The following is a 27,496-nucleotide window of genomic DNA, read 5'->3' as shown; positions in this document are numbered from 1 at the left end:
CAAGGATTTTTCCTTGACTTTTTGCTTCCTACTCACCTCCTAGGTCTATTTCTCTAAAAGTATGAATGAGATATCGGAATATTTTGTAGGTTTCCTCTTTCCTTAGTCTTGTTTCTGGGATATGGGGCTGGGATTAGAAGACTTGTCATATACAACTAGTATCTTCTCATTCTTTCTTTACCTTCCACTTTTGAAGTATTTGGTATAAGGCTACAGATACCCCTTTTTTGTCTGCTTCTTTCCATTTCTGCCCTCTTTCTTCAACCCACCATCTACTCTTTCCTTCTTTAAACTGGTTTTAGCGAAGAAAAATTATGTGACCCCACTTCATTTTTACTCAGAAATCTCTAATATATATTATTGTTGTTGTTGTTGTTGTTGTTATTTAGAGACAGAGGCTTGCTCTGTCACCCAGGCTGGAATGCAGTGGCACAATTTTGGCTCACTGCAACCTCGAACTCCTGGGCTCTCAAGTGTTCCTCCTTTTTCAGCCTCTCAAGTAGCTACGACTACAGGTGTGTGCCAGCCACTATACTCGGCTAACTTTTTTTTTTGTGGGGTCTTGCTATGTTGTCCAGGCTGGTCTCAAACTCCTGGCCCCAAGCAATCTTCCCACCTTGGCCTCCCAAAGTGTTAGAATTAAAGAAGTAAGCCACTGTGCTTGCCATTTTACTTCTTTTAACATTTATTTTTTAAGTACTCAACTCAATTCTTTACATTACTGACTCAGTTAAAAAGTTAAATTTATTTGGAAGGCTGAGGCAGGCAGATCACGAGGTCAGGAGTTCAAGACCAGCCTGGCCAACATGGTGAAACATCTCTACTAAAAATACAAAAATTAGCCTGGCATGGTGGCGCACACCTGTAATCCCAGCTTTTCAGGAGGCTGAGGCAGGAGAATTGCTTGAACTCAGGAGGTGGAGGTCGCAGTGAGCTGAGACTGCACCACAGCACTCCAGCCCAGAAGTAAAATTTAAATATTCTAAGATAAGATTCTAAACTAACAACAGCTGCACTTTTACTTCTGCTATTTCTAACAGAAGGAAGTAAAGGGAGGATACCCAGTTTCAATTCTTTTTATAAACTCAAGATACTAAGCAAAAAATATAAGACCATAAACTAAGCTCTTCTATGAATTTGTTACAACTACCTCCAAGAAAAAAAAAAACACACACACACACAGGATGTATTTTCCCTCCTCAAATCTACTCGTCTTTTACTATCTGTTCAATTTTCCAACAAAGAACCCTATAATCTTTCTTGTTTCCTCCCCTTTCCCACCTCCCACCACTATAAATTCTATACCTGGCACACAGAAACCACTCAATAATTACAAAGGAATAAATTAATATAACCTATTTGTCATATCTCCAAATTTCTCTCATATGATCCCTCTCTAGCCCCACTACCATACACCTGGTACAAGCTGATATCTATACCACGACTACACTAACAATCTATTATTGTTGCTTTACTTTCACTTCTTATCTTTTTAAATTACTGACCTCATCACTTAAAAATCTCTAGTCTCCCACTGCCAAAGAAAAGAATTTAATCAACACTGTATTCAAAACTCTTCTTTTACAATTTGACCATAGATTTATTATTTCTCCAGTCAGTGGCATCTATCATCTCTACTTTGTTCCACACAGTTTCAATTACCCGCCCTCCCCAACCTCCCATCCATATACATACCTTACACTCTAGCTACACAGGTTCACAAATATACCATATACTTTCATGCCTGCCTCCTACTCCAGGTAATATTCCTTGTCTAAAATAACTTTCTCCTTGTTGCGATCTATTTGAAGTTACCTGAATTCCTTCTAAGGAAATCGAACTGTGAGAACACATAAGTCATGATGTTCAAATAACTCGACTACTTAGAGTAATTTAAGATTCCAGGCGCAGTGGTTCACACCTGTAATCCTAGCACTTTGGGAGGCCGAGATGGCGGATTACGAGGTCAAGAGATCGAGACCATCCTGGCCAACATGGTGAAACCCCATCTCTACTAAAAATACAAAAATTAGCCGGGCATGGTGATGTGCGCCTGTAGTCCCAGCTACTCGAGAAGCTGAGGCAGAAGAATCCCTTGAACCCGGGAGGCAGAGGCTGCAGTGAGCCAAGATCACGCTACTGCACTCCAGCCTGTTGACAGAGCAAGACTCCATCTCAAAAAAAAAAAAAAAAAATAGAGTAATTTAAGATTTAAATATTTTTAATTTCAGAAGGTGACATCAATAAGATGACTGACTAGAGACACCCAGCACGCATTCCCCCATAAGAAAGAACCTAGGCATCAAATAAACAGCTAAGATTCAGTTTGAGTGTCAATGCGAGAGTACTGGGGTGCAGCGAGCAACTGGAGATGCGGGTGTGGAGACTGGAAGTCTATGAGGGCAGTGTGGAGATTCCTGGCAACTGTAGCCCTGTCTCCCCAACCCAGATTGGATCTGCCCAGAGCCAGGAGGGACTTCCCATTTCAGGGAAAAGTTAAACAGAAGATCCCTACCAGCCCCCACTGCCACTGCAAACACCTACAATCCTTACTACAGGAGAATCCCACAGTCCTTGCAAGCCTCCAGCCCAGTTTGGAGAGCTGCCAGGAATTCATGCAGCTGCACTGCCCCAGATTAGGAGCACAAGGTGCACACTCCCCTCCCCCATCCATCCACTCCCTGGGAGAAAAGTTGCTGCAGCATGGTGCCATCTTGAGACCAGAGCCACCTCTGGAGCTCACCCTGCTCTGGAGGTTAGTAGCCACTGAATTTCTCTAGCACTGGAGCTCCATCTTCATTCCACCAAACCCACATGGGTGGTTGAACACCACAACCCCAACTATGCAGAGCTGGGGCCCAGGATCAGCTGTGACTCCAGTCCTGCACAGCAGGGAAATCAACCTCCCTTACCCTCCGCTCCCCAACACTCTGCCACCACTGCCACACTTCCAGTCAGAGGAACAGTCTGGCAGTCCCACCCAAGGCAAACCTGCCCTTGAGCCAAAGAAAACTGCTACAAGCCCTCCAAGTGGGAGCGCACCCCCTAAGTTTCTCAGCAGCTGATATATCCCTTGGGCTGGCAGAGAGGCTACACATCTGTACTCAGGTCCTGAGAAATAGCCCTACAGCACTCCCCCACTGCAGATATGCCCTTAGCTCTCCACCTGCAATCAAGCTCTAAGAAACAGTCCTGTCCCTGGGCACAGCAGGTTGCCCCTGGTGGGCATACTCTCAGTCCATCCAAGCAGCCACGAGCCCACGACTGTACCTGAGAAACAGCTCTGTGGGTCACCTGGCAAACATGTCACCTGAGCCTTATGGCATAAAAACAGACACACAGATCAGTGGAACAGAATAGAGAACCCAGAAATTAATCAATCCACGTATCTACAGTTAACTGATTTTTAACAAAGGTGTCAGGAACACTCATTGAGGAAAGGATAGTCCCTTCAATAAATATTTCTGGGAAAACTAGACATGCAGAAGAATAAAATTAGATGCCCATCTCTCATCCTATATAAAAATCGACCCCAAAACAGATCAAAGACCTAAATGTAAAACCCAAAAACTACAAAACTACTAAAAGAAACCATAGACGAAATGCTTCAGGACATTGGTCTGAGAAAAGATTTTATGAATAAGTCCTCAAAAACATAGGCAACAAAAGCAAGAATAAACAAATGGAGATTATATAAAAACAAAAAGCTTCTGCACAACAAAGGAAACAATCAACAGAGTAAAAAGATAACCTATAGACTAGGAGAAAATATTTGCAAACTATTCATGGAACAGGGAATTAATAGCCAGAATATACAAGACTCTCAAACTTTTTAACATCAAAAAACAAACAATCCGATTTAAAGATGGGCAAAAAATCTAAACACATAAAAGAAGACATACATGTGGCCAATAAATATATTTTAAAATGCCCAACATCACTAATTGATATGGTTTGGCTCTGTTCCCACCTAAATCTCAGCTTAAATTGTAGTTTCCATAATCCCCATGTGTCATGAGAGGGACCCAGTGGGAGGTAACTGAATCATTGTGGTGGTTTCCCTCATGCTATTCTCGTGATAGTGCGTAAGTTCTCACAAGATCTGATGGTTTTACAAAGGGCTCCCCCCCTTTGCTTGGTTCTCATTCTTCCCTCTCCTGCTGCCATGTGAGGAAGGACGTGTTTGCTTCCCCTTCCACCATGATTTTAAGTTTCCTGATGCCTCCCCAGTCATGCTCAACTGTGAGTCAATTAAACCTCTTTCCTTTATAAATTACCCAGGCTCAGGTATGTCTTTATTAGCAGCATGAGAACGAACTAATACACTAATCATCAGGGAAATGCAAATCAAAACTATAATGCGATACCATCTCACCCACTTAAGATGGTTACGATCAAAAAGACAAGAAAATAACAAATGCTGGTGAGGATGCAGAGATAAAGGAACTCTTACACATTTGGTAGGAATGTAAACTAGTACAGCTACTATGGAGAAGCGTATGGAGATTCCTCAAAAAACTACTAATAGAACCACCATATGATCCAGCAATCCCACCACTGGGAATTTTATCCAAAGGAAAGAAAATCAGTATATTGAAGAGACATCTGCACCCCATGTTTAGTGCAGCACTATTCACAATAGTCAAGATATGGAATCAAACTAGATGCCCAACAACAGAAGAATGGATAAAGAAAATGGGGTCTACAGACAGTGGAATACTGTTCTGCCATAAAAAGAATCAAATCTTGTCATTCGCAGCAACGTGGATGGAACTGGAGGATATTATGTTAAGTGAAATAAGCCAGGAACAGAAAGTTAAACCCTGCATGTTCTCATTCATGGTAGAAGTTAAAAAGCTGATCTCATAGAAGTAAAAAGTAGAACAAAGGATACTAGAGACTGGGAAGGGCATAAGGAAGACAGGGATAGGAAGAGATTTGTGAAAGGTTACAAAATTACAGCTAGATAGGAAAAATAAGTTCTAGTGTTCTATACCACTATTAGATGACTATAGTTAACAATAATATATAGTTCAAATAGCTACAATAAATAATGTTTGAAATAATGTATATGTCAATTACCCTGATCTGATCACTATACATTATATGTATTAAAACATCGTTATGTACCCCTCAAATATGTACATTGTCAATTAATAAAAGTAGATTTTTTAAATAATGTAATTGAATTGAGCAAAATGAAACGTGTATCTGTCCTGGACCCACGTACTATAAACAGGCAAACTATTAAAAGTTATTTCATGTCAGGCATTAAAAGTGGCTCACTCTTGCAATCCCAGCACTTTGGGAGGCCGATGTGGGCAGACCACTTGAGGTCAGGAGTTTAAGACCAGCCTGGCCAACATAATGAAACCCTATCTCTACTAAAAATACAAAAATTAGCCAGGCATGGTGGTACACACCTATAATCCCAGCTACTTGAGAGACTGAGGCACGAGAATCACTTGAAGCCAGGAGGCAGAGGTTGCAGCCAGCCAAGATTGTACCATTGCATTTCAGCCTGGGTGATAGAGCAAGACTCTTATCTCAAAGAAAAAAAAAAAGTTATTCCAATATATTAAAAATGACAACCAAATTTCCACGAGAAAAAAAAAAAAAGGCAAACTAAACACAGGCATCTAACTTTACTCCCTTACAGTATCTAACTGAAATGACAACAAAGGCATACGTACACAAGAACAGAGAGAACAGGGAAAAAAACAACAAAAATGAAGCTTGAAAGAAGGTATGTGACTTGTAACTGACCTAGCAGATCTGAGATAGCAGACAGCAATAGTAGTTTCATTCAGATATGAGTTATAGTGCTGTTGGTTGTCAGTTCAATGTTAACAAAATTAACAACAAAATTAAAAAAGGTGTCTTTCAATAGAAACACATATGAAACAAGGTTATGGATTGATCACTGATGACAAAAATGTTGTGACCAGTGGCTCACAGGAACTCAACTCTGTATTTCCTCTAAGAGCAATGCTTCACTATTGGCTAATTCAGTGTTTGCAGCAACCTTATATTAACACAGCTGTGAACGATGAGAAGTTGCTGCAACTGGACTTACAGAGTGGGCTTGCAATTAGCTCCAAGAAGGCAGATGGAAAGTTAATGAAGCAGAAATGAGGACTGAATTGTGTTTCCTGAGTTTTCTCCTCCTATTGTTACAGGGGCCAATTTAAAATTAGGATATGTGGCTTTAAATATTATTCTTGATACTAGGTCAATTTAAAAATGATGAACATATGACTGGCCACCAAATCTTACTATTTTATGTAACATCATTATTAACATGTCCAGATCATCAATTCATGATTGATAAAATTACTAAGCCAACTAGCCTAAACCACCTAGAAACTGGAGAATGCAATACAATTTGAGAGCCACTATCCCCAACGTTCTTTTAATCTGAAGAAATTTTCTGTAAGTCAGGAAACCAATATTTCAATTTGTAGTCTATTCAAATCTACATCACACAGAAAAGTACTTAATAAACATACTGCAACTACTATTTAAGTCAGAATGATGAGCTAAGCTATGTATAGCTCATACATTTCATCATTGCTTAAATATTTTCAGCAACATGACACACAGAAGGTGCTCAATAAATACATTTCTCTTCTCCCTTTCACAGTGCAAAACATTGCTATCTACTCCCACTTCTCCATCTCCTCTCCTCAATCCAATCATGCTTTTGCTCCCAATACTCCACTGAAAGCTCTCTTTAAGGACACCAATGACTTCCAGTCGCTAAATACAACGGTCAGGTCTCAGTTGCTTATCTTATTCAACCTACTGGTAGTATAAAGCACAGGTGATCATGTTCTCTTCTCCCAGAACACTTTATTCACTTAGCTTCTGGGAAACCACTCTGTTCAGTTTGTTCCTCTTTACTTACTCCTTCTCAGTTTCTTTGCTAGTTTGCCTCTTCTCCCTGAGCTCAGTTTTTGCACATCTCTATCTTTACACAGTCCCTTGATGATCACATCTAGTATCTTGGTTTAAATACCATGTATAAAAGAGTGTGTAATTGGATTGTTTGTAACTCAAAGGATAAAATGCTTGAAGGCCTGGTTTAAAAAGAAAGAAAGAGAGAGAGAAAGAGAAGAAAGAGAAGAAAGAAAGAGAGGAAGGAAGGAGGGAAGGAAGGAAGGAAGGAAGGAAGGAAGGAAGGAAGGAAAGACCATCCATCTATAGATGACTACTGTACTATTAGATTATACCTATAACCTCACCTGTTCCTATATCCACTACATTAGAAAAAGTCAAACAAGTTTCCTTACTTGAGGACTTCTCAGAGCCTTTTAACATGTTACTCTGCATTATAAATATCCAACAGAAGATTATGTACACATTATTTCTTACATTTATTTAGAACAGAATCCTTTCCTCGTGAAGCATCTCGTGAAACATACTATTGACTAAGCCACTAAATATAGCATACTTAGACATCTCTCAAGTAGTTCTAATGTCTTACAGCACACACAAATTATGTAATAAGCAAGCTTCTCCTGATTAGAGATAATAATTGGGTTTGAGGTATTCAAGTCATTTTACTCCATTTGAGGAAAACTTGCCTCAAAATTTTCCTTATGCAGAGATAAATTTATATCTCTCTTAAAATACATTCATCTGTATTAATTATGTACTCTAAGTGAACACAGAATAAATGTGTGTCATTTCTTCTGCCTCAAACAACTTAATATAATAAGCATATGTTGTCATTTATCTTTTTCCAGACTAAATGTTCCCAGTTCCTTCACCTGTTCTTCATATAACATGATTTCCAGGCCCCTCACCATCCAGGTTCTTTTTCTCATCAGATAAGATCTAAGTAATTCCTGGAATCCAGTTAGTCAACAAAACAATGTATTTGAAGAATGCAAAACATTGGAGCTACAATTTCTTGTGATAAGGATATGATCACTTGGTCATGTAGCCTAAGCCTATATTCACTTTTTTATTTTTAGCAGCCATGACACTAGTTAATATTCTTTCTGAAAATAAAGGTGTATTACACAGACCCACACATATATATACTCATCCATATACATATATACTTTACATCCACTGAGAGGGCCTAGAAACAATGACTCCTCAGTAGCAATAAGCATACCTAACACCTAGATCTCTAAATACCACTTCATAGTAAAATAAATCAACATTGCTAAGCAAAATGTCTTATTCTAGGGCTGGCACAAAGATAGTACCAGATGACTGTGGAATATCTTGTTGGATCAGAAAGTAAGAAAATGCTCAAAGAATCATAGAGACATTGGCAAAACGATAAAACAAGAATCCATGAGTCTACACTGATATGAATAAATAAGTGAATAAAGAGGTAGAAGCTTTTCTTTATCACAGAAGTCAGCTAATAAACATAAAAGAAATTACAAAATCAGAAAAATCACCATTTGGCACCCATCTTGATAATCATGGATTCACACTAGAATCATCAATAGATGTTAAAATTAATGGGTAAGTTTAAGAGTAGTAGGATACTAACATAACTTAAAAATATCTAACCACAGGTACGTATTAATTACAAAGAATTAAAGAGTGACTTTACCTTGTAGAAACCTGGCAGATATCTCCTTAATTAAATTATAGAAGTTATCATCACCAGTAATAACAGGAGAAATAACAGTATTTGCCTCCTCATATAATGCACTGGAAAGTACACAACATCACGTCTGTGGTATTCCTGCCTAAAGTACGTAACCCAGGGCTGGGCGCAGTGGCTCACGCCTGTAATCCCAATACTTTGGGAGGCTGAGGCAGGTGGATCACTTGAGGTCAGGAGTTCAAGACCAGCCTGGCCAACATGATGAAACCCTGTCTCTACTAAAAATACAAAAATTAGCTGGGCATGGCGGCGGGTGCCTGGTCCCAACTACTTGGGAGGCTGAGGCAGGAGAATCGCTTGAACCCAAGAGGTGGAGGTTGCAGTGAGCCAACATGGCACCACTGCATTCCGGCCTGGGCCACAAGAGCAAAACTCTGTCTCAAAAATAAAAAAAATAATAAAGTACATAACCCAAATCTAATCATGAGGAAAAATCAACCAATCTCACATTGAACATCATTCAGCTGGGAGTGGTGGCTCATGCCTGTAATCCCAGAACTTTGGGAGGCCAAGGTGGGCAGATCACCTGAGGCCAGGAGTTTGAGACCAGCCTGGCTAACATGGCAAAATCCCATCTCTACTAAAAATACAAATATTAGCTGGGTACAGTGGTGCCTGCCTGTAGTCCCAACTACTTGGGAGGTTGAGGCAGGAGAATCATTTGAACCAGTGAGGCGGAAGTTGCAGTGAGCCAAGATAGCGCCACTGTACTACAGCCTGGATGACAGAGCAAGACTCTGTCAAAAAAAAAAAAAAAATTGAAGGTCACTCTACAAAATAACCGGCCTCAACAGTTTTAAAATGTCAATTTCACGAAATACAAACATAGGTTCAAGTGTTTCTGTGTAAAAGAAACTAGAGAGATGTGACAACTAAACATAGAATGTGATCCTGAATTTTCTTCTGCAATAAAGTACAGTATTGCGATAACTGGTAAAATGTGACTATCTGTAGATTAGAAAACAGTACTATAAATGTTAATTTCCTGATTTTGATAATTGTACTGTCTTTATGTAGAAGAACAATCTTATATTTAGGAAATAAAAACTCAGTAGCAGTAAAGGAGTATCATGACTCAAATGAGTCGGAAAAAAGTAATACATATGTACATATATATATGGAGAAAGAAAATGATAAAGCAAATATAGTGAAATGTTAAAATGTAGGTAATCTGGGTGAAGGGTATACAGGAATTCTTTATTATTGCCCTTTTTAAAATCTGAAATTACATCAAAATAAAAAGAATATAACTGATAAGCTTAACTCGATTTTAAAATACCTCCTTTATCATGTTAATTTCCTATACGCCAACTACTGACTTAATACACATACAACTTTCCTCTCATAATTTCATTTAGTGTGGCTGCAATGGAAAAGAAATACAGGGTGGGAATAAGAAAACTAGCCCAGTGCTTCAATTTTACCAATTCATATAATCTGCTTCCATCAGAAGAAAAGCTAAAGGTCATTCCAGTTGCCTATAATCAATGAAGAGACAAGTTAAGCCCATCTCAAGTCCATTTCACCTACAGAGATTTTCAACTGTCCTTAATATCTACTATGTCCAAGGTTAAGTTAAATTACCATTCAATATATGATCACAGTAGTATTTTCAATGTTGCAAATATTTTCCAAAGATGATAAAAACCGAATTATTATACCCTTAAGGAAATAAACACTTCTCATTATTAATCTCCCTTAGAAATTATACAGACATATTTTGCACACATACACACACACACACCCAGTTTTGTTGTCAATAAGAATTGGGTTTATGGCCAGGCCCAGTGGCTCATGCCTCTAATCCCAGCACTTTGGGAGGCTGAGGTGGGTGGATCACCTGAGCTCAGGAGTTTGTGATAAGCCTGGCCAACATGGTGAAATCCCGTCTCTACTAAAAATACAAAAATGACCCAGGCATGTTGGCGGGTTCCTGTAATCCCACCTACTTGGGAGGCTGAGGCAGGAGAATCGTTTGAACCCAGGAGGCGGAGGTTGCAGTGAGCCAAGATCACGCTACTGTACTCTAGCCTGGGTGACAAAGAGAAACTCCATCTCAAAAAAAAAAAAAAAAAAAAAAAAAACAATGAACTGGGTTTATATAAGAAAATGCAATTATTTGCTTACCTTTTAACTCATCATACATGCCTACATTTATTTCAAGGGAAACATGAATGTTGACAATGAACATAAACACATTCAGCCAGTCAAACCTATAGTCTACTCTGGTTCTGGCTATATAATGCTTATGCACCCTAAACACAAATTTGGGATTTAAAAATAATAAAACCAAAATGGTACTTTTTATACTTTCCATTTAAACTATTACTTCAAAACTCAGTATAGAGGAGTTTCCACTTCTAGCCATGATGGGAGTAATGAGAACCAGATTATTCCTCTCCATTTAAAAACTAAAAAGTTAGGGAAAAAAGTGAAATGTTTTCAGATATTGGGTAACTGATAGCACATCCTTGAAAGAGTGGAAACAAAAAGTGAGCCCTATGACTGTCCAAGTGTGCTGGCTGCAAAGTTTCCAGGATGCAGTGCCAGAAGGGGAAAATCCAAAGCCCAGAAGTATCCCTACATTGAGAAGCCAGATTTGAGTATTCAGAGACATCAAGGCAGCTAGAATTCCTAGAGCAAAGTACCCAAAGAGGAGAGAACTGCACAAAGACAGTTCTGTAGCTCTGCAGAGGATTCGCCTTAAGTCTTCAGTTGAATATTGACTGGCATATGCAGTGTAGGAAAAAATACCTGAAGCAAGGGAAAGAATCACCAAAAAGGAGCAGGAGGACCAATTACAGCTTTAAACAACGTGAAATACAAAATGTCTGGCATTCAAACAAAAAGTAGCAGGCATATAAGTAAACAGGAAAATATAATTCATGATGAGGAAACAGAATCAGACCCACAAATGACAAAGATGAAAGGACTTGTAAACAAGGATACTGAAACATCTATTATTTAAAACATTGCTAAAAGAAATTAAAGACTCAAATAAATGAAAAGAAATCCCATGTTCATGGACTGAGAAACGTAACATGGTTAAAATTTCCATACTACCCAAAGCAATCTACAGATTCAGTGCAATCCCTATCAAAATCCCAAGAGCATTTTTGGCAGAAACCAAAAAACTCATACTAAAATATATATCGAATCTTAAGGGACCCCAAATAGCCAAAGAAATTTTTAAAAAGAACAACAAATTTGGAAGACTTACACTTCCTGATTTCAAAACATATTACAAAACAGTAATCACAACAGTGTGATATTGGTATAAAGATAAATCAACAAATGTAATAAAGACCCAAGAAATAAACCCTCATGTATGTGGTCAAATAATCTTCAACAAGGGTACCAAGACGACTCAGTAGGAAAAGAACAATCTCTTCAACAAATGGTGCTGGGAAAATGGGATACAACAAAAAGAATGAAGGTGGACCTTTATCTTACACCTTCTACAAAACTTAACTCAAAATTGATTAAACATCTAAACATAAGAAATAAAACTAAAAAACTCCTAGAAGAAAACACAGGAGAAAGCTTTATAACATCTGACTTGGCAATTATTTCTTGGCTGTAACACCAAAAGTATAGGCAACAAAAGCAAACGTAGACAAATGGGACTACGTCAAACTTAAAACCTTTTGTGCATCAAAAGGCATATATTTTTCTCCCTTGCAGAATGGGAGAAAATATTTGCAAATCATAAATCTGGTAAGGGGTTGATATCCAGAATATACAGATGACTCCTACAACACAATAACAAAAAATCAAATAACCTGATTTAAAAATGGGCAAAGGATTTGAATGGACATGTGCCCAAAGATGATATACAAATGGCCAACAAGCACACAAAAAGATGCTCAACATCACTAATTATCAGAAAAGTACAAATCAAAACCACAAGATATCACCTTACATCCATTAGGACGGCTATCATAAAAACAAAACAAAACAAAAAAACCAGAAAATAAATATTGACGAAAATGTGGAAAAATTGGAGCCCTTCTGCACTGTTGATGCAACTGTAAAATGGTACAAAAAGATTAAAAATAGAACTACCATATGATTCAGCAATCGCATTTCTGTGTATATATCCAAAAGAATTGAAAGCAGAGTTTCAAAGAGATACTCAAACACTCATATTCATAGCAGCACTATTGACAATAGGCAAAAGGCAGAAGCAGCCCAAATGTCCATCAATGGATGAACAAAAAAATAGTACATACATATGACAGGATATTATTCAACCTTAAAAGGGGCAAATCTAAGAGTCTTTAAAAAATTTTTATGTATATAAAATGTATGTGTGTGTATGTGTGTTTAAATCTCTTTAAAAGAGAACTGACTAAAGCTAAAAGATCAACAACATAGTTTGGGATTTAAAATATACAGCACAAATAACAGCATAAAGTTTCAGAAAGGGGAAACAGTATACTGTTAAAAGGTTCTCATAAAATATATGAAGTAGTTTTTTTACTCAAAAGTAGACTGTAATAATGATGTATACTAGCTACTACAAACAAAACTAGAAGAAAAAAAGAGTTACAGACAAGTCAAAAACGGTTATAAAGTGAAGTCATAAAAATACTCAAAGAATCCAAAAAAGGTAAAAAGAACAGATGAGACAAAAAACAAATAGCAAGATGATAGACTTAAACCCAATAATATCAATAATCACATTAAATGTAAATGGTCTAAATTAAAAGGCAGAGATTAGGAAACTGGATTTTAAAAAGCAAGACCCAAGACCCAAAAGCAAGACCTATTTTTATGTGTATCTGTCAGAAACTCACTTAAATATAAACATAAAAAAGGTAGAAAGTAAAAAGATGGAAAAAAATATCATGTTAACTCTAATGAAAAGAAAGCTCAAATGGCTATACAAAATATATTTCAGAGCAAAACATATTACCAAGATTAAAGAGATCCATTTCACAATGATAAAAGGATCCAATTCACCAAGCAATCATAACAATTATAAATATGCGTGCACCTAGCAGTAGAACTTCAAAATACATAATGCAAAAATTTAAAGAATTGCAAGGAGAAATCAGCAAGTCCACATTTATAGAAATTCAATACCATTCTTTCAAAAATTGATATAACAAGTAGACAAAATCAACAAGGACATATAGAAGACCTGAAGAATTCTATCAACCAACTTGACTTGACTGACCTTTTTTTTTTTTGAGATGGAGTCACCCAGGCTAGAGTGTAGTGGTGCGATCTTGCTGCAACCTCCACCTTCCAGGTTCAAAGAATTCTTCTGCCCCAGCCTCCTGAGTAGCTAGGACTACAGGCACACACCATCATCCTCAGCTAATTTTTTTGTACTTTTAGTAGAGACGAGGTTTCAACATGTTGGCCAGGCTGGTCTCGAACTCCTGACCTCAAATGATCCACCTGCCTCGGACTCCCAAAGTGCTGGGACTACAGGTGTGAGCCATCCCACCCAGCCTTGACTGACATTTATAAATCACTCCACCCAAAATTATTTTCAAGTGTGAATGAATCATTTGCCAAGGCAGACCATAATCTGGGCCATAAAACAAGTCTCAATAAATTTAAAATGATTCAAAACATACAATGTATGTTCTTTGACCACAGCGAAATCAAGTTAGAACTAAGGAAAAAATATCTGAAAAAATCCCCAAATATTTGGAAACTCATCTACATACTTCTAAATAACAAGCGGAGTCAAATCACAAAGGAATTTATCAAGGATTCTGAACTTGAATGAAAATGAAAACATATCAAAATTCATGAGATGCAGTCAAAACACTATTTAGGGGAGAATTTTATAGAATTAAACACTCATTTTCGAGAAGAATAAATGTTTCAAATTATGAGCCAAGCTTCCAACCTAAGATTCTAGCAAATCAAGAGCAAATAAAATGCAAAATAAACAGTAGACACAAAAACAATAAAGATGAATAGAAACCAGTAAAATTGAGGATAGAAAATCAATACCAAAAACTAAAAACTAGTTCTCTGAGAGGATCAATAAAATAGATCAATAAACCTCTAGCCAGGAGAACAGCAGAGAAAAGAGAAAAGCCAGCAGAGTCAGAATGAGAGAGAGGACAGCACTATATGTCTTACAGATATTAAAAAGATTAATAAGAAAATGTCATGAATAATTTTATGCCAATGAATTTAACAACTTTAGATGAAATGAACAGATTCCTAGGAAAATACAAACTATCAACGCTAACTCAAGAAGAAATAAACTGAGTAAGTCTGTGTCTATTAAAGAAATTGAATTTGCAGTTAAAATCCTTCCCACAAAGAAAATCCCAAGCCTACCAAGCCTATATATGCAAGTCACTTAGTATTGTCTGAAGTTTAAGATACATGGAAGGATCAAATATTTATTAACCATCATGTGCAGACACTAAAAATATAATTTGATATCATTATGTTGGTATTTCAGCAAAATTATTCTGAAGGAAGCTGTGTGAAGAACTATGTGAAGAAGCTGTGTGAAGAATTTAATTTCCTAAAAGGAAATAAATGACATAATTTGGGGACAATAATGAGGGTTTGAACTAAGTCAGTGGCAATGGTTGTTTTGTTTTTTTCTTAATTGTGAGTGTTGGGACCAGGCCAGATTGAAAGATGGATGTTAGTAGAAGTAGTAGACAGAGGACCAGATGTAGTAACTGACTGGCAATTAAAGATATGGAGAGGAACAGAGTAAGGACACCACATGACTCTTGGCTTGAACACTAAAAGAACCCTCATTAAGGCCAGGCATGGTGGCTCACGTCTGTAATCCCAGCACTTTGGGAGGCCAAGGCGGGTGGATCACCTGTGGTCAGGAGTTCCAGACCAGCCTGGCCAACATGGTGAAACTCCATCTCTACTAAAAATACAAAAATTAGCTGGGCATGGTGACAGGCGCCTGTAATCCCAGCTACTCGCAAGGCTGAGGCAGGAGAATTGCTTAAAGTCAGGAGAAGGAGGTTGCAGTGAGCCAAGATCGCACCATTGCACTCCAGCCTGGGCAACAAAAGCAAAACAAACGAAAAAAAGAACCCTCATTAAGATAGAGACTACAAGAGTAAAACAGATTTAGGAACAAGAAGATGGGTTTATTTTTCAACAAATGATGCATTCATATATTCAGCACCCAAAAGACACACAAAAGACAATGGGATATACAGAATGAACACGCAGGAAATCTGTGTAGATAAATCAGTATGCTCTGTCTCCCAGGATTACTTGCAATTAAAGCATTCCCATAACCATACAATTAATAGCTTTTCCTTGTCAAAGAATTTTAGAAATAAGTAAGAAAGTGGTTAAGAGATTTGAAAAAACAAGGCCCTTTCCCTATACACTTAATTCATGGCACTGAAACCCTACTTCACTTATGTTTTTCATTGTCATTTCGAATAGCAAAATCTTATTTATGCACTCCATCTGGTTTAATGAGTTTGATGTACTTTCTTCAGAAAAAAGTTGATAATGTGAAGCTCTCTCCATATATTTTCCCTTCTTTTGTGTGGGTAAAATGATTATTCAACTCTGCCTGTTGAATCCTACTGCCTCCTTTTAAGATTTTATTTGCTTGTTGAACATTTTCTGGCTTCTCTTATTCTATCTGGGAATCGTTATTTTAAAACATACATACACACACACACACACACGCCTGTTCAACTTAGTCAAATAATTGCAGCAACCATTTCTTGAGCTAGTCTTATAAACCAAGAATATGTCAAGTGCTTTACATACATTATTACCTCATTTAATTCTTAAAATCTCAGAAAGTAGGTAACTCCATTTAGTGAATAAATAAAACTGAATCTCAAAAATATTACATAAGGAGTCCAATGTCACACAACCAGTGATGTCAGTATCAGGACTTGAACCTAGGTCGATAGAGCACCAAAACCCATGCCACCTAATTTTCATAAATTTTTTGCTATCTGTAACAAATCCTATACAAAAGGTCTTACAAAAGTACTTTCATTCATGCAACAAATATGAGTGCCCACATGTCTTTAAAATTGCTGTAGATATACTTTGAACAGCCCCTTTTCTGAACTGTTTTTGCCACTGGAAAGCTGCATACTATGCACTTTTCCCTTCACTTCCTCTCCTTAAATGTCAAATTTAATCATGTTATGATTATTATCAGGTAGTGGTTCAGCCACAGCTATTTCCTGCCCCAGTTCCTGTTCAGTACCCAGAATAAAATCCAGCATATTTTCATTCCTAGTGTTCTACAACTACCTGTTCTAGGAAGCAGTCAGTTGTTCTTATCTGAAAACTCACTTCTGTATTTTGTGTCACATTAGCAATTTTCATGAGACTAACAAGGTGGACTAAAAATGCAGTTTTCCTAAATGTCACTTAATATTTTCCCCTTTCACATGATTCTGGTCATCAAGTGATGTTTCAGATTTGTAAATTTAATGTATTTATGGTTCGGTATTAATCTGAGAAGACAGAAGCATGAGACTTTCTCAGATTTTCAAGGGCAGTCCCAATTTAAAACACACTGGCCAGGTGTGGAGGCTCACATATGTAATCCCAAGACTTTGGGAGGCCAAGGTGGGAAAATCACTTGAGGTCTCTAGCCTGCCCAACATAGCAAGACCCTGTATCTACAAAAAAATAAAAATTAAAAAATTAGCTGGACACAGTGGTGCATGCCTGCAGGTGTAGCTACTCAGGAGACTGAGGCAACAGGATTGCCTGAGCCTGACAGTTCAAGGTTTTACAGTGATAGCACTACTGTACTCCAACCTGGAAGACAGAATGAGACTCTGTCTCAAAATAAAAAAAATTCTGTCCCACTATCATGTATCAAGTACGGGTTAAGAAAAGACAGTCAAAATATGCAAAGGGGAGTTTGCAATAATGACTCCATGTGGCTACAGACTAGGTAATAGGGTTAAAGCATGGCAACCGTCACTTTGGAATTCTTCTTTGCGTCTTACTTTGAACTGGGAAAATAAGTATTGGAAGGTAAATATTAAATAAACATGTAATAACGGACAAACTGCTAAGGTTTTCCTGTAATTTTAGTATCTAAGTATGCAATTTCCAATTATCAAAATTGGGTACTACTCACTTTGTCCAACTACATTTACATACCATTATCATTTAAAGCTGGCCTTCACACATACATTTTATGCAAAGCTACAATTACCTACCATTCCCTCAACAATCCACATTTCTGTTCTGAGACTTTGCCTCTTCCTGTTCTGCACGGAATGTCCTCTTTCCCCACCTACAAATACCACCTTCAGATCTTTAAGGCTTCAGTGTTAGCTCCCCTGAAACCCAACTAGTTCTCTCTTAAAATTATTGTTTCTTTTTTATTCACTGCTTTCCATGTGCCAGTACTTTATATATTTTATTTAAGGCTTAATATCTTCTTTGAAGTATTATCCTTTCCATTAAACAGATAAGGGAACTGATGCTAAAAGAGGTTTGGTATTATGTTCCAGGAATTCAAATCCAGACTGTCTATACTTTAACTGAATTCCTGTCTCAAGAATTATTGGGACCACAAGCATTTTGGATTTTGGAATATTTTGCATATACATAAAGAGATATCTTAGAGATGGGACCCAAGTATAAACACAAAATTCATTTATGTTTCATTTACACCTTATACACATAGCCCGAGGGTAATTGTATATAACATTTTAAAATAATTCTGTGCATGAAACAAAGTTTTGACTTTTTTTTTTTTTTGAGACAGTGTCTTGCTCTGTCACCCAGGCTGGAGTGCAGTGGCACAATCTCGGCTTACTGCAACCTCCACCTCCTGGATTCAAGTGAGTCTTCTGTCTCAGCCTCCCAAGTAGCTGGAACTACAGGCATGTGCCACCACACCCGGCTAATTTTTTTTGTATTTTCAATAGAGACGGGGGTTTCATCATATTGGTCAGGCTGGCCTTGAACTCCTGACCTCAGGTGATCCACCCTCCTTGGCCTCCCAAAGTGCTGGGATTACAGGCGTGAGCCACCACGACTGGCTTGACTGTATTTTGACTGTAACCTGTCATATGAAGTCAAGTGTCTTGTGGCAACATCTTGATTTCAGATTTTCAGTTTACAGATGCCGAATCTGTATATATCGTATTGTATTATCATCGTTTGTTCAAATATCTATCTCTCCCATTAAACGGATGCTACTCAAACACAGAGAAGGTAACTCCATCCCTTTATCTTCAGCAAAATACAATAGTGCCTATTATACAGTGATCTCAAAGTGTTACTGTGTACAATAGTGGATTCAATTTACGGTTTTGCAGCATTATTTTCCACTGAGTAGTCTCCTACTATAAAGTCTCCAAGAATCCAATTTTACTGTGGTAATAAAGTATAATGGCTTGGAATGTAGGCTTTGGAATCAGAGTGCATAGGTGTGAATCTCACCTCTACTGACTTATTAGTGAAGAAATCTTGAACAAATTAGTTAATCTAAGTCTTGGTTTGCTCATCTATAAAATGACAGTAATCAGTACCCATCTCACAGGACTAAAATGATTAAATAATATACAAGTAGTCCAACTATTTCGACTCTCATTTTATCCACATGACACCCTAAATTCTCTTCATTTTAGTGAAGGTTTTTTTCATTACAAATTCCTTGCAATTCTGCATTAAATGGACCAGCCAAAAAAGGTTCATGGTTTAAAAATTGGGCGGGTCACCTTATTTTTAAGGCCAACTGTCCAGTGCCAGTTCGGGTTCAAAGAAAGTTTACTCGGCCGGGCGCGGTGGCTCAAGCCTGTAATTCCAGCAGTTTGGGAGGCCGAGACGGACGGATCATGAGGTCAGCAGATCGAGACCATCCTGGCTAACACGGCGAAACCCCGTCTCTACTAAAAAAAAAAAATACAAAAAGCTAGCCGGGAGAGGTGGCGGGCGCCTGTAGTACTAGCTACGTGGGAGGCGGAGCTTGCAGTGAGCTGAGATCCGGCCACTGCACTCCAGCCTGGGCGATAGAGCGAGACTTCATCTCAAAAAAAAAAAAAAAAAAGAAAGTTTACTCTTGGAGGCTTGACTATGCAAGAGTGCCCCTACTGTATACTATACTTGTTTACTCACCACATTTTCATGCTCCACCAGAAAGTGGTCAAAATTAGAACACGAAAACTCTCCACCTCACTAACACCTAACTTAAAACTATCAGATGCATTCAGACAGCTAGTCTGTGCGGGAGGCAGGCTATTTCTGGAGCAAAAAAATTTCCTGGAACCACTTTGTTTCTGGCCCCAGACACGGCTCATTCTCCCCAGACCTCCAGATTCCTCTCCTCTAGGTTATGAAGGTTGAGCCACTGCAACTGATAAGGCATATCCATTTCCTTCTCTTAAAATTTGCAGTCCATACACCATATCCAAGTTAGGATTTCAACTTGTTACACTGTTTTGTGGCTCTTTAGGCTAAAGCGCGCAGTTTCCAGACTCTCAGAATTCCCCTTCCAATATTAAAAATATGGTGAAAAAAGCCCACTTTGAAAGAAAACAAACTTTACAAAAATAACTGTAAACAAGATCAAATACTGTCTCTAGCCAAAGTCTTGGAGGAAAAAAAAATGAAAGAAACGTTTAAAAATGGCAAAAGCTAACCAAAAACTGTAAGATTAAAGTAACACCCCTAAAAAGTAGTCTCAAAGCAAGGAGGATATACTACACACAAAGAAAGTAACCGAAAACTACAAAATATTTAATATTCACCATGAATTTCAAAATTACTTGGCATGTAAAGTACGCACTGAGATTAATAAATTGTTCCAGATCCTGCACAGGTTAGTATAAGGCAGTTCCTTGTTTTTGCCACGCTAAAAATAAAAAGGGTGACAGATTAGTGACAGAATGATCCCTGAAGTTACACAAGGAGGTGCTGAGTTAGAAAGCACCTCGAAGGACAATACCAGAATGCTGGCTGTCAACACTGGGCAGATAAAAATAAGAAAAACCGAAGCATGCTGATGGAGCACGGTATTGTTTCCAGACGGCAACTACCCCTTAAGGCCCATGCCTAGCATCTCAGCACCCTCTCCACGGTGTTGGGATCGGAAAACTCGACTGCCGCCTGCTCAGAGGGGGCAGGGCAGCGACCCTCCTTCCACCTCCGCCAGCGCGCGAGCCGCCGCCCCCTCCCGAGCCCGCTCCTCCGGCCGCTAGCTGACCTCTCCCTGCCCGCCAGGCTAGCCATCCAAGACCCCTGAACGCCCTTCCAGGACCCGACGACCCCTCAGCACAGCGCTAAGGAAAGGAAGCAAAGGTCAGGGGCCTGGGAGCGGGGCCCGAGGGGCGGGTGGCGGTGCTGGGGTTCGGCCCGTCACCATCAAGGCTTGAGGACCGCGCGAGCTCGGGGGGAAGGCGGCTGAGCCTCCGCCACCAGCCGACTGATGGGAGGGGGTCGCGGCTGACTCCAGCCCTCAGGTACGGGAGACTGCCGGGAAAGTAGCCGGCGGCGGAGGGCGACGCGCTGGCTCCGGAGCCCCCACCTCCATCCCGACGACCGCTCTCCTCCCTCGTCCCGATCCATCCTCGAGATTGTGTCAGAACTCGACGACCTCCACACGGCCCACCCGAGCGCGGAGGTGATGCCGCTCTTACCGTAGGAGCGGGCGCCGCGCCGCTAGGAGGCGGCTGAGGTGCGCGCGGGAGACTCCTAGGCTAGCGCCGCCGCCGACAGAGCCCGAGGAGCCACAACGAGGCTGCCGGCGGGCGCGCTGTCTCCAGAGCGTTGCCCCACCCCCTCTCCCGCAGGATTTTGCGCCGGAGCCTGCAGTCACTGCGCGCGGGCAGGGAGGATGGGAGAAGGGGCGGGACGCCCGAGAGGGTGGAGCTGAGCGCCGGCTGCGCTGATTACCATCTGTGGGCCCAATGGGAGCACGGAAACTCCAGGCTGATCTTGGACTGATTTCCCTCCTAACCCGTGACAGTAGAGAGGCGGGACAAATGGGGCTTTTTATTGCCGCTTTTCTGTCCAACCCGAAAGTTAGGAAAGGTCGGTTGGTTTACACTGGAGGACAAATGGTCCAATTACCGCGGAAAAGGGACCTCTGAATCCAGATTGGCGTCCTCCCTACCTATAAGATAGGCTCAGGGGCGGTGAGAACCAGCCCCGGATGTGGGCGCGGCACTGAGGTAGGACTGAGAGATCCTATACCGCAGTGTTTTGGGGAGGCGGAACTGAATTTTTTTCTTAATTATCATGTGACGGGTTCTGGATTTAATGGGGGGAAAAGTGCGGAAAAGGACAAGGATCCAAACTGGCGAATTTCCTGATCTTCGCGTCCCTCTCCGCTCTCCGGCCGGCGGCGCTGCCAGGTGAGTCTGGGGCTCTGCCCTAGCCCGCACGGTAAAGCGGTGCTGGTCTCCTGATGCTTCCGTGGGCTGTGCGGCCGACCCCCAGCCCATCACACAGCCAGCCCCAAACGCGCCCACGCCTGCTTGGCTCCAGGGCTTCTGTGCGCATCCAGCAGGAACCGTGGTGAACTCCAACGTGTGCTGGGCCCACAGCCCATAAAAGGGGAGCGTCCGGGTGGGGCGCCGCGAGCCGACTGTTGGTGTTTGCAGAAGGGCAAGTATAGTTTAGGAGCGTTCTGAAGTTTCAGGGGCAAGTAGGCCCCCAGATAAGCTAAGTTGTAAGCAGAACGCTGTTCCTTTGGCAAGGCTGTTGCTGCAAGGCTTTTCAAAAGCGACTCATTATGAAGAATAAATATGTGGACTCATAAAGCAAAATTATCTTTGGGATGAGGCGGGTTCACTTGGTAGAGTACTGGCAGTGGCGAGAGAAGGGAAATGGGGGCTGATACCCACCCGCGGGCGATGTGGGTGGGGCTCTATATATTTCCATAACGGGGTCACTCCGAAGGTTTTAAAAATGAATAAGGAATCATTAACAGATATTTAAGTGTCTTCCTAGTGCAGGAAATAGCCACCTTAAATGGGAAACATTTTAGTTGAGCACATTTTTGGAGTACACACCTCCCCCTTTCATGTGGAGAGAATAGTAGGAAACATAACGACTGCCCAAATTGATGCAGACGTAAAGGTAAAACTGGGATCGTATGTCATCGTTGTAGCTCAGCCTACAAGCGTACAATCCTTCAGTCGTCATTTAAGTATCAGTAGTGCTTCCCCACTGAGGGTATTTGCGTGCAAGAACATAACAGAATTTTGTTACATCCCACATTATAAATCTTGTAGGCACAATAAGATTGTTACTTGCATCCTTTCACCTCCAGCCTTAAAGCACCTGTGGTGAGTGCAGCCAAATATAAGAAAAAAATGAAGTTTGTCTTATCCGATGGCAGATGGAACAGTTAGGTTTAAGCAAATGTATAATCGTAAACCGTTTTTCAGAGGTTCACAAAAATGGCCAGATAGATTGGAGATGGGGATTGTGCAATTTACAGGATGAAATCCATCCATGGTTATTAATCAACACACACCCATCCAACCCTGCTTCCAAATTCAGTCCCACATCCCACTATATGGCAGCCTCTGGCCAGGAAAGGAAACCAACACAGAAAAATGCCTCCTTAGGAGCAAAAGTACTGCAGTATGAAGCCTGTGCCAATTAAGTAAACAAGTTTAAGTGCCACTAGATGGGTATAAGGGAAAAGAGGTGAGTTAGGAGACTCATACTTAACTGTTGAAATAGAACAGATGTGTCCTCTTGCACCGTGATAGCCATCCACTATTTAAAGTAGTATAGATGTTGCACAGTACATCAAAGTTAGTTCTAAAATATAATTGAGCACGCTAATCTAGGGTATTTGGCTCAATTAGCCAGTTTCTTCACCTTTTCTCTATTATCTTCCTGCATCTTTCCTCCTACCACGCATGCTTTTGTTCCTATGGGTAGCACCTTCTGATCTTTTTCTCTTTCCATCAAGTATTCTCTCTCATCTTCAGTGCCATTCCCCATTGGCTTATTTCTCTGTTTGTAGTCATAAATTCTTCCTTTCCTGAAAATTTCTTCTGTCAGTTTCATGTACCCTTTCATTTTCTCTTCTCCAAATGCCTCAAAGGAATAAAGTGTTCTCAGTTGTTTCCATTTCTTGATCTTCTGTTAACTGCATGCAGTCTGGCTTCTGATTTCCCGTTCTACTTATCCTTTTTCCAAATGGTCATAAAGGTTGGTATAAAAAACTTAAGTAGAGGAACATATCATAAACCTATATGTGAAGATTAAATAAAACAAATGCTATCCCTAAGTTTTATGCATTCACAATCAAAATTCTAAGTTTTTAAGAATCAGCTTAGCAATTTTAGCATTGAAAAACTGTAAGGACAAAATAGAAAATATTCTAGAAAAGAAGCCAGCATGATGGCTTACACCTGTAATCCCAACACTTTGGGAGGCTGAGGTGGGTGGATCACTTGAGATCAGGAGTTCGAGATCAGCCTGGCCAACATGGTGAAACCCCAGCTACTTGGGAAACTGAAGTGGGAGGATCACTTGAACCCGAGAGGCAGAGGCTGCAGTGACCTGAGATCATGCCACTGCACTCCAGCCTGAGTGACAGAGTGAGACTCCATCTCAAAAAAGAAAAAAAAAGAAAAGAAAAAAATATTCTAGAAAAGAGAACAGCGAGTAGATACTAGGACTTCCAGATATTAATACATTCCTAGAGCAACAGTAAGTCATACAGTATTAGTGCAAAAGAGAAACATATGGATCAGTGAGGCAGAATAGTGATATAAGAAATAGCCCCCCAAAATTTAGCATCTAATAATCACAAAACATCAAAAGTTATTAGGTGGTCCTGATTATTGAATGGATAACAAGTAGTTTATATATATATATATATATATATCTCCACAAATCAGTGAGAGTATTGTTAAAAGGAAAAAAACTATTATACCAAGAAGATATTTGTAAGAATTTTTATGAGAAAAGTGAGAATTTAAGAATATAAGTTTCAGACTATGTGAAAATCCAGTGTTACCAATGCCTTTTATATTATATAGCCTAATAACCTCTTTACAATCTTTTTTTTTTTTTTTAAGACAGTGGTCTCACTCACATCGCCTAGGTTGGAGTGCAGTGAGCAACATGGCTCACTGCAGCCTTGACTTCCCGGGTTCAGGTGATTCTCCCACTTCAGCATCACGAGTAGGACAGAATACAGGCACGTGCTACTGCACCTAATTTTTTGTATTTTTAGTAGAGACAGGGTTTTGCCATGTTGCCCAGACTAGTCGTGAACTCCTGGGCTCAAGAGATGCACCTGCCTTGGACTCCTAAAGGGTTGGGACTATGGGCATGAGCCACTGTGCCCAACCACTAAAATGTTAATTCTACTTTATATTATTGTAATTTTTATTAATCGTTCCTTCCTTTTATTGATGGATTGATTGATTGAGACAGGATCTCACTCTGTTGCCCAGGCTGGAGTGTAGTGGCACGATCTCACGGGTCACTCACTACAGCCTCAACTTCCTGGACTCAAGCAATCCTTTCAGTAGCTTTAGCCTCTCAGTAGCTGCGACTACAAGGTGCATACCATCACGCCTTGCCAATTTTTTTATTTTTTGTAGAGACAGGGTTTGACTATATTGCCCTGGCTGGTGTGGAGCTCTTGGGCTCAAGTGATAGGCCCACCTTCTCCTCCCCAAGTACTGGGATTACTGGCATGAGTCGCACACCCTTCCCATTCCCTTCTTTTAAAACTCTTCTCAGCTTGATACCCACCTTTCCCTTTTTCACTACTTTGAATGCTTTTTTCTTTGTACCCCTTGAAATTGAATGAAAAAGTACAGATTTGCAAATGTATAGGAAGATGAAGAACATCTTTGCGGTGCAAGAAGAAAGTTGTAAGTGCCTGGACTTGAGTGATAGCATTGAAAAGGAATCACCTGACATTTTGAATAGAGCTTATACAGTGGATATACTAAAAATTGTATTTTGTCATGGGCTGTAAGGAATGGTGGATATAATGTCAATGATCACTAAGTTTTAGAGGATTTGAAAGGAAGAATAGTAGAATGTTTTCAAAATTAGGAATTCAGTTGGGAAAGAACCAGTTTTGTTCACTAGGAATGGAAGTGATACTTTTTTTCTGGTATCAAAACAATCTTGACTTTTTCTCCTTCTCTTAGGGTGTATTTCCTTTTTTTCGATCCTGCAACAGCCTCTTTAAACTGTTTAAATGAGAATGTCCTTGGCTCAGAGAGTACTACTCACCTGGCTTTTCACATTACTCTTCTTGATCATGTTGGTGTTGAAACTGGATGAGAAAGCACCTTGGAACTGGTTCCTCATATTTATTCCAGTCTGGATATTTGATACTATCCTTCTTGTCATGCTGATTGTGAAAATGGCTGGGCGGTGTAAGTCTGGCTTTGACCCTCGACATGGATCACACAATATTAAAAAAAAAGCCTGGTACCTCATTGCAATGTTACTTAAATTAGCCTTCTGCCTCGCACTCTGTGCTAAACTGGAACAGTTTACTACCATGAATCTATCCTATGTCTTCATTCCATTATGGGCCTTGCTGACTGGGGCTTTAACCGAACTCGGATATAACGTCTTTTTTGTGAGAGACTGACTTTTAAGTGCATCATCTCATTTCTATTGCTGTTCAACGAGTTACCATTAAAGTGTTCTGAATCTTTCAAGCTTCAAGAATACCAGAGAACTGAGGGAAAATAACAAAGTAGTTTTATACTACTTCCATGAAACAGGATTGGTGAATCACGGACTTCTAGTCAACCTACAGCTTAATTATTCAGTATTTGAGTTATTGAGATCCTTATTGTCTCTATGTAAATAAAGTTTGTTTTGGACCTCATTTTTCTACATGACTCTTGAATAATCTGTTGTATGTGGTCAGTATCTAAAGTAAGTAAATATAAAACCTTTAACCTACATGTTTGGGCCAGGCGAGGTGGCTCACACTTGTAATCCCAGCACTTTGGGAGGCCGAGGCAGGTGGATCACTTGAGGTCAGGAGTTCAGGACCAGCCTGGCCAACATGGTAAAACCCTGTCTCTACTAAAAGTACAAAAATTAGCCAGGCATGGTGGCGGGCACCTGTAATCCCAGCTACTCAGGAGGCTCAGACAGGAGAATCACTTGAACCCAGGAGGTGGAGGTTGCAGTGAGCCAAAATCACACCACTGCACTCCAGCCTGGGCAATAATAGGGCTAGACTCCATCTCAAAAACAAAACAAAACCTACATATTTGAATAGAAGTTTAATATACGATGGCTGTAATATGACCAAAGTAAATGTTTCTAAATTATGAAGGAAAAAAAAAACCTAGTTACTGAAACAGGGATGCCATTTTGTATTTACATTTAGAAAGAATCTGAGTTTGACAGATTTTTATCTAGGCTAAATTCATTATTACCTCTATCTTCTGGCTGGGACAAATAATTCCAAGGTGGCATGTTAAAAAAGCAGAAAAGCTGGGCGCTGTGGCTCACGCCTATAATCCCAGCACTTTGGGAGGCCAAGGCGGGCAGACCACGAGGTCAAGAGATCGAGACCATCCTGGCCAACATGGTGAAACCCCATCTGTACTAAAAACACAAAAATTAGCTGGGCATGGTGGCGGGCGCCTGTAGTCCCAGCTACTCAGGAGGCTGAGGCAGGAGAATCACTTGAACCCAGGAGGCATGCAGTGAGCTGAGATCACACCACTGCACTCCAGCCTGGCGAAAGAGCGAGACTCCATCTCAAAAAAACAAAACAAAACAAAACAAAAAAAACAGAAGCTTGCCAGTTACTAAAGTTAGGGGGACCTAATAATCCTGATTCTGTCAGGACAGACCCGGTCTCAAGGAATTAGTGCCCCTCTCACAATTAGAAGTGTCTTGAATTGAGAAAGCATATTATCACCTTCAAGGTACTAA

At 39.9% G+C, this 27,496-nt stretch overlaps 2 protein-coding genes across 11 annotated transcripts in view; one reads left to right on the top strand and one right to left on the bottom strand.

Annotated features, from left to right (window-relative positions):
* PHTF2 (putative homeodomain transcription factor 2) overlaps positions 1-21,592 on the bottom strand; it is a 159,468-nt gene extending 137,876 nt beyond the window's left edge. For 2 of the 8 annotated variants that reach the window (XM_033194924.1, XM_033194922.1), the window contains exon 1: positions 21,235-21,592. The gene's annotated coding sequence lies outside the window, so the exon portion shown is untranslated. Of the gene's footprint in view, positions 1-21,122 lie in introns of all 8 variants that reach the window. The other 6 variants (XM_033194929.1, XM_033194925.1, XM_033194918.1 and 3 more) reach the window with 6 other exon arrangements.
* On the top strand, positions 21,593-26,429 carry TMEM60 (transmembrane protein 60). 3 transcript variants are annotated; one of them, XM_033194930.1, is made up of 2 exons: positions 21,593-21,951; positions 25,735-26,429. In XM_033194930.1, the coding sequence occupies exon 2, from the start codon at positions 25,785-25,787 to the stop codon at positions 26,184-26,186; it is 402 nt and encodes a 133-aa protein (XP_033050821.1). In that variant the 5' UTR covers positions 21,593-21,951; positions 25,735-25,784; the 3' UTR covers positions 26,187-26,429. The 3 variants fall into 3 exon arrangements, with proteins under 3 accessions (XP_033050821.1, XP_033050823.1, XP_033050822.1); XM_033194932.1 differs by having other exon boundaries at positions 21,636-21,768; XM_033194931.1 differs by having other exon boundaries at positions 21,656-22,204.
* Positions 26,430-27,496: the final 1,067 nt, after the last annotated feature.

This window comes from Trachypithecus francoisi, unplaced genomic scaffold (assembly GCF_009764315.1).
Source record: "Trachypithecus francoisi isolate TF-2019V2 unplaced genomic scaffold, Tfra_2.0 Lachesis_group4, whole genome shotgun sequence".
Lineage (NCBI taxonomy): Eukaryota > Metazoa > Chordata > Mammalia > Primates > Cercopithecidae > Trachypithecus > Trachypithecus francoisi.
The sequence above is the reverse complement of the archived record's forward strand: the minus strand, read 5'-3'. Positions and strand labels throughout refer to the sequence as shown.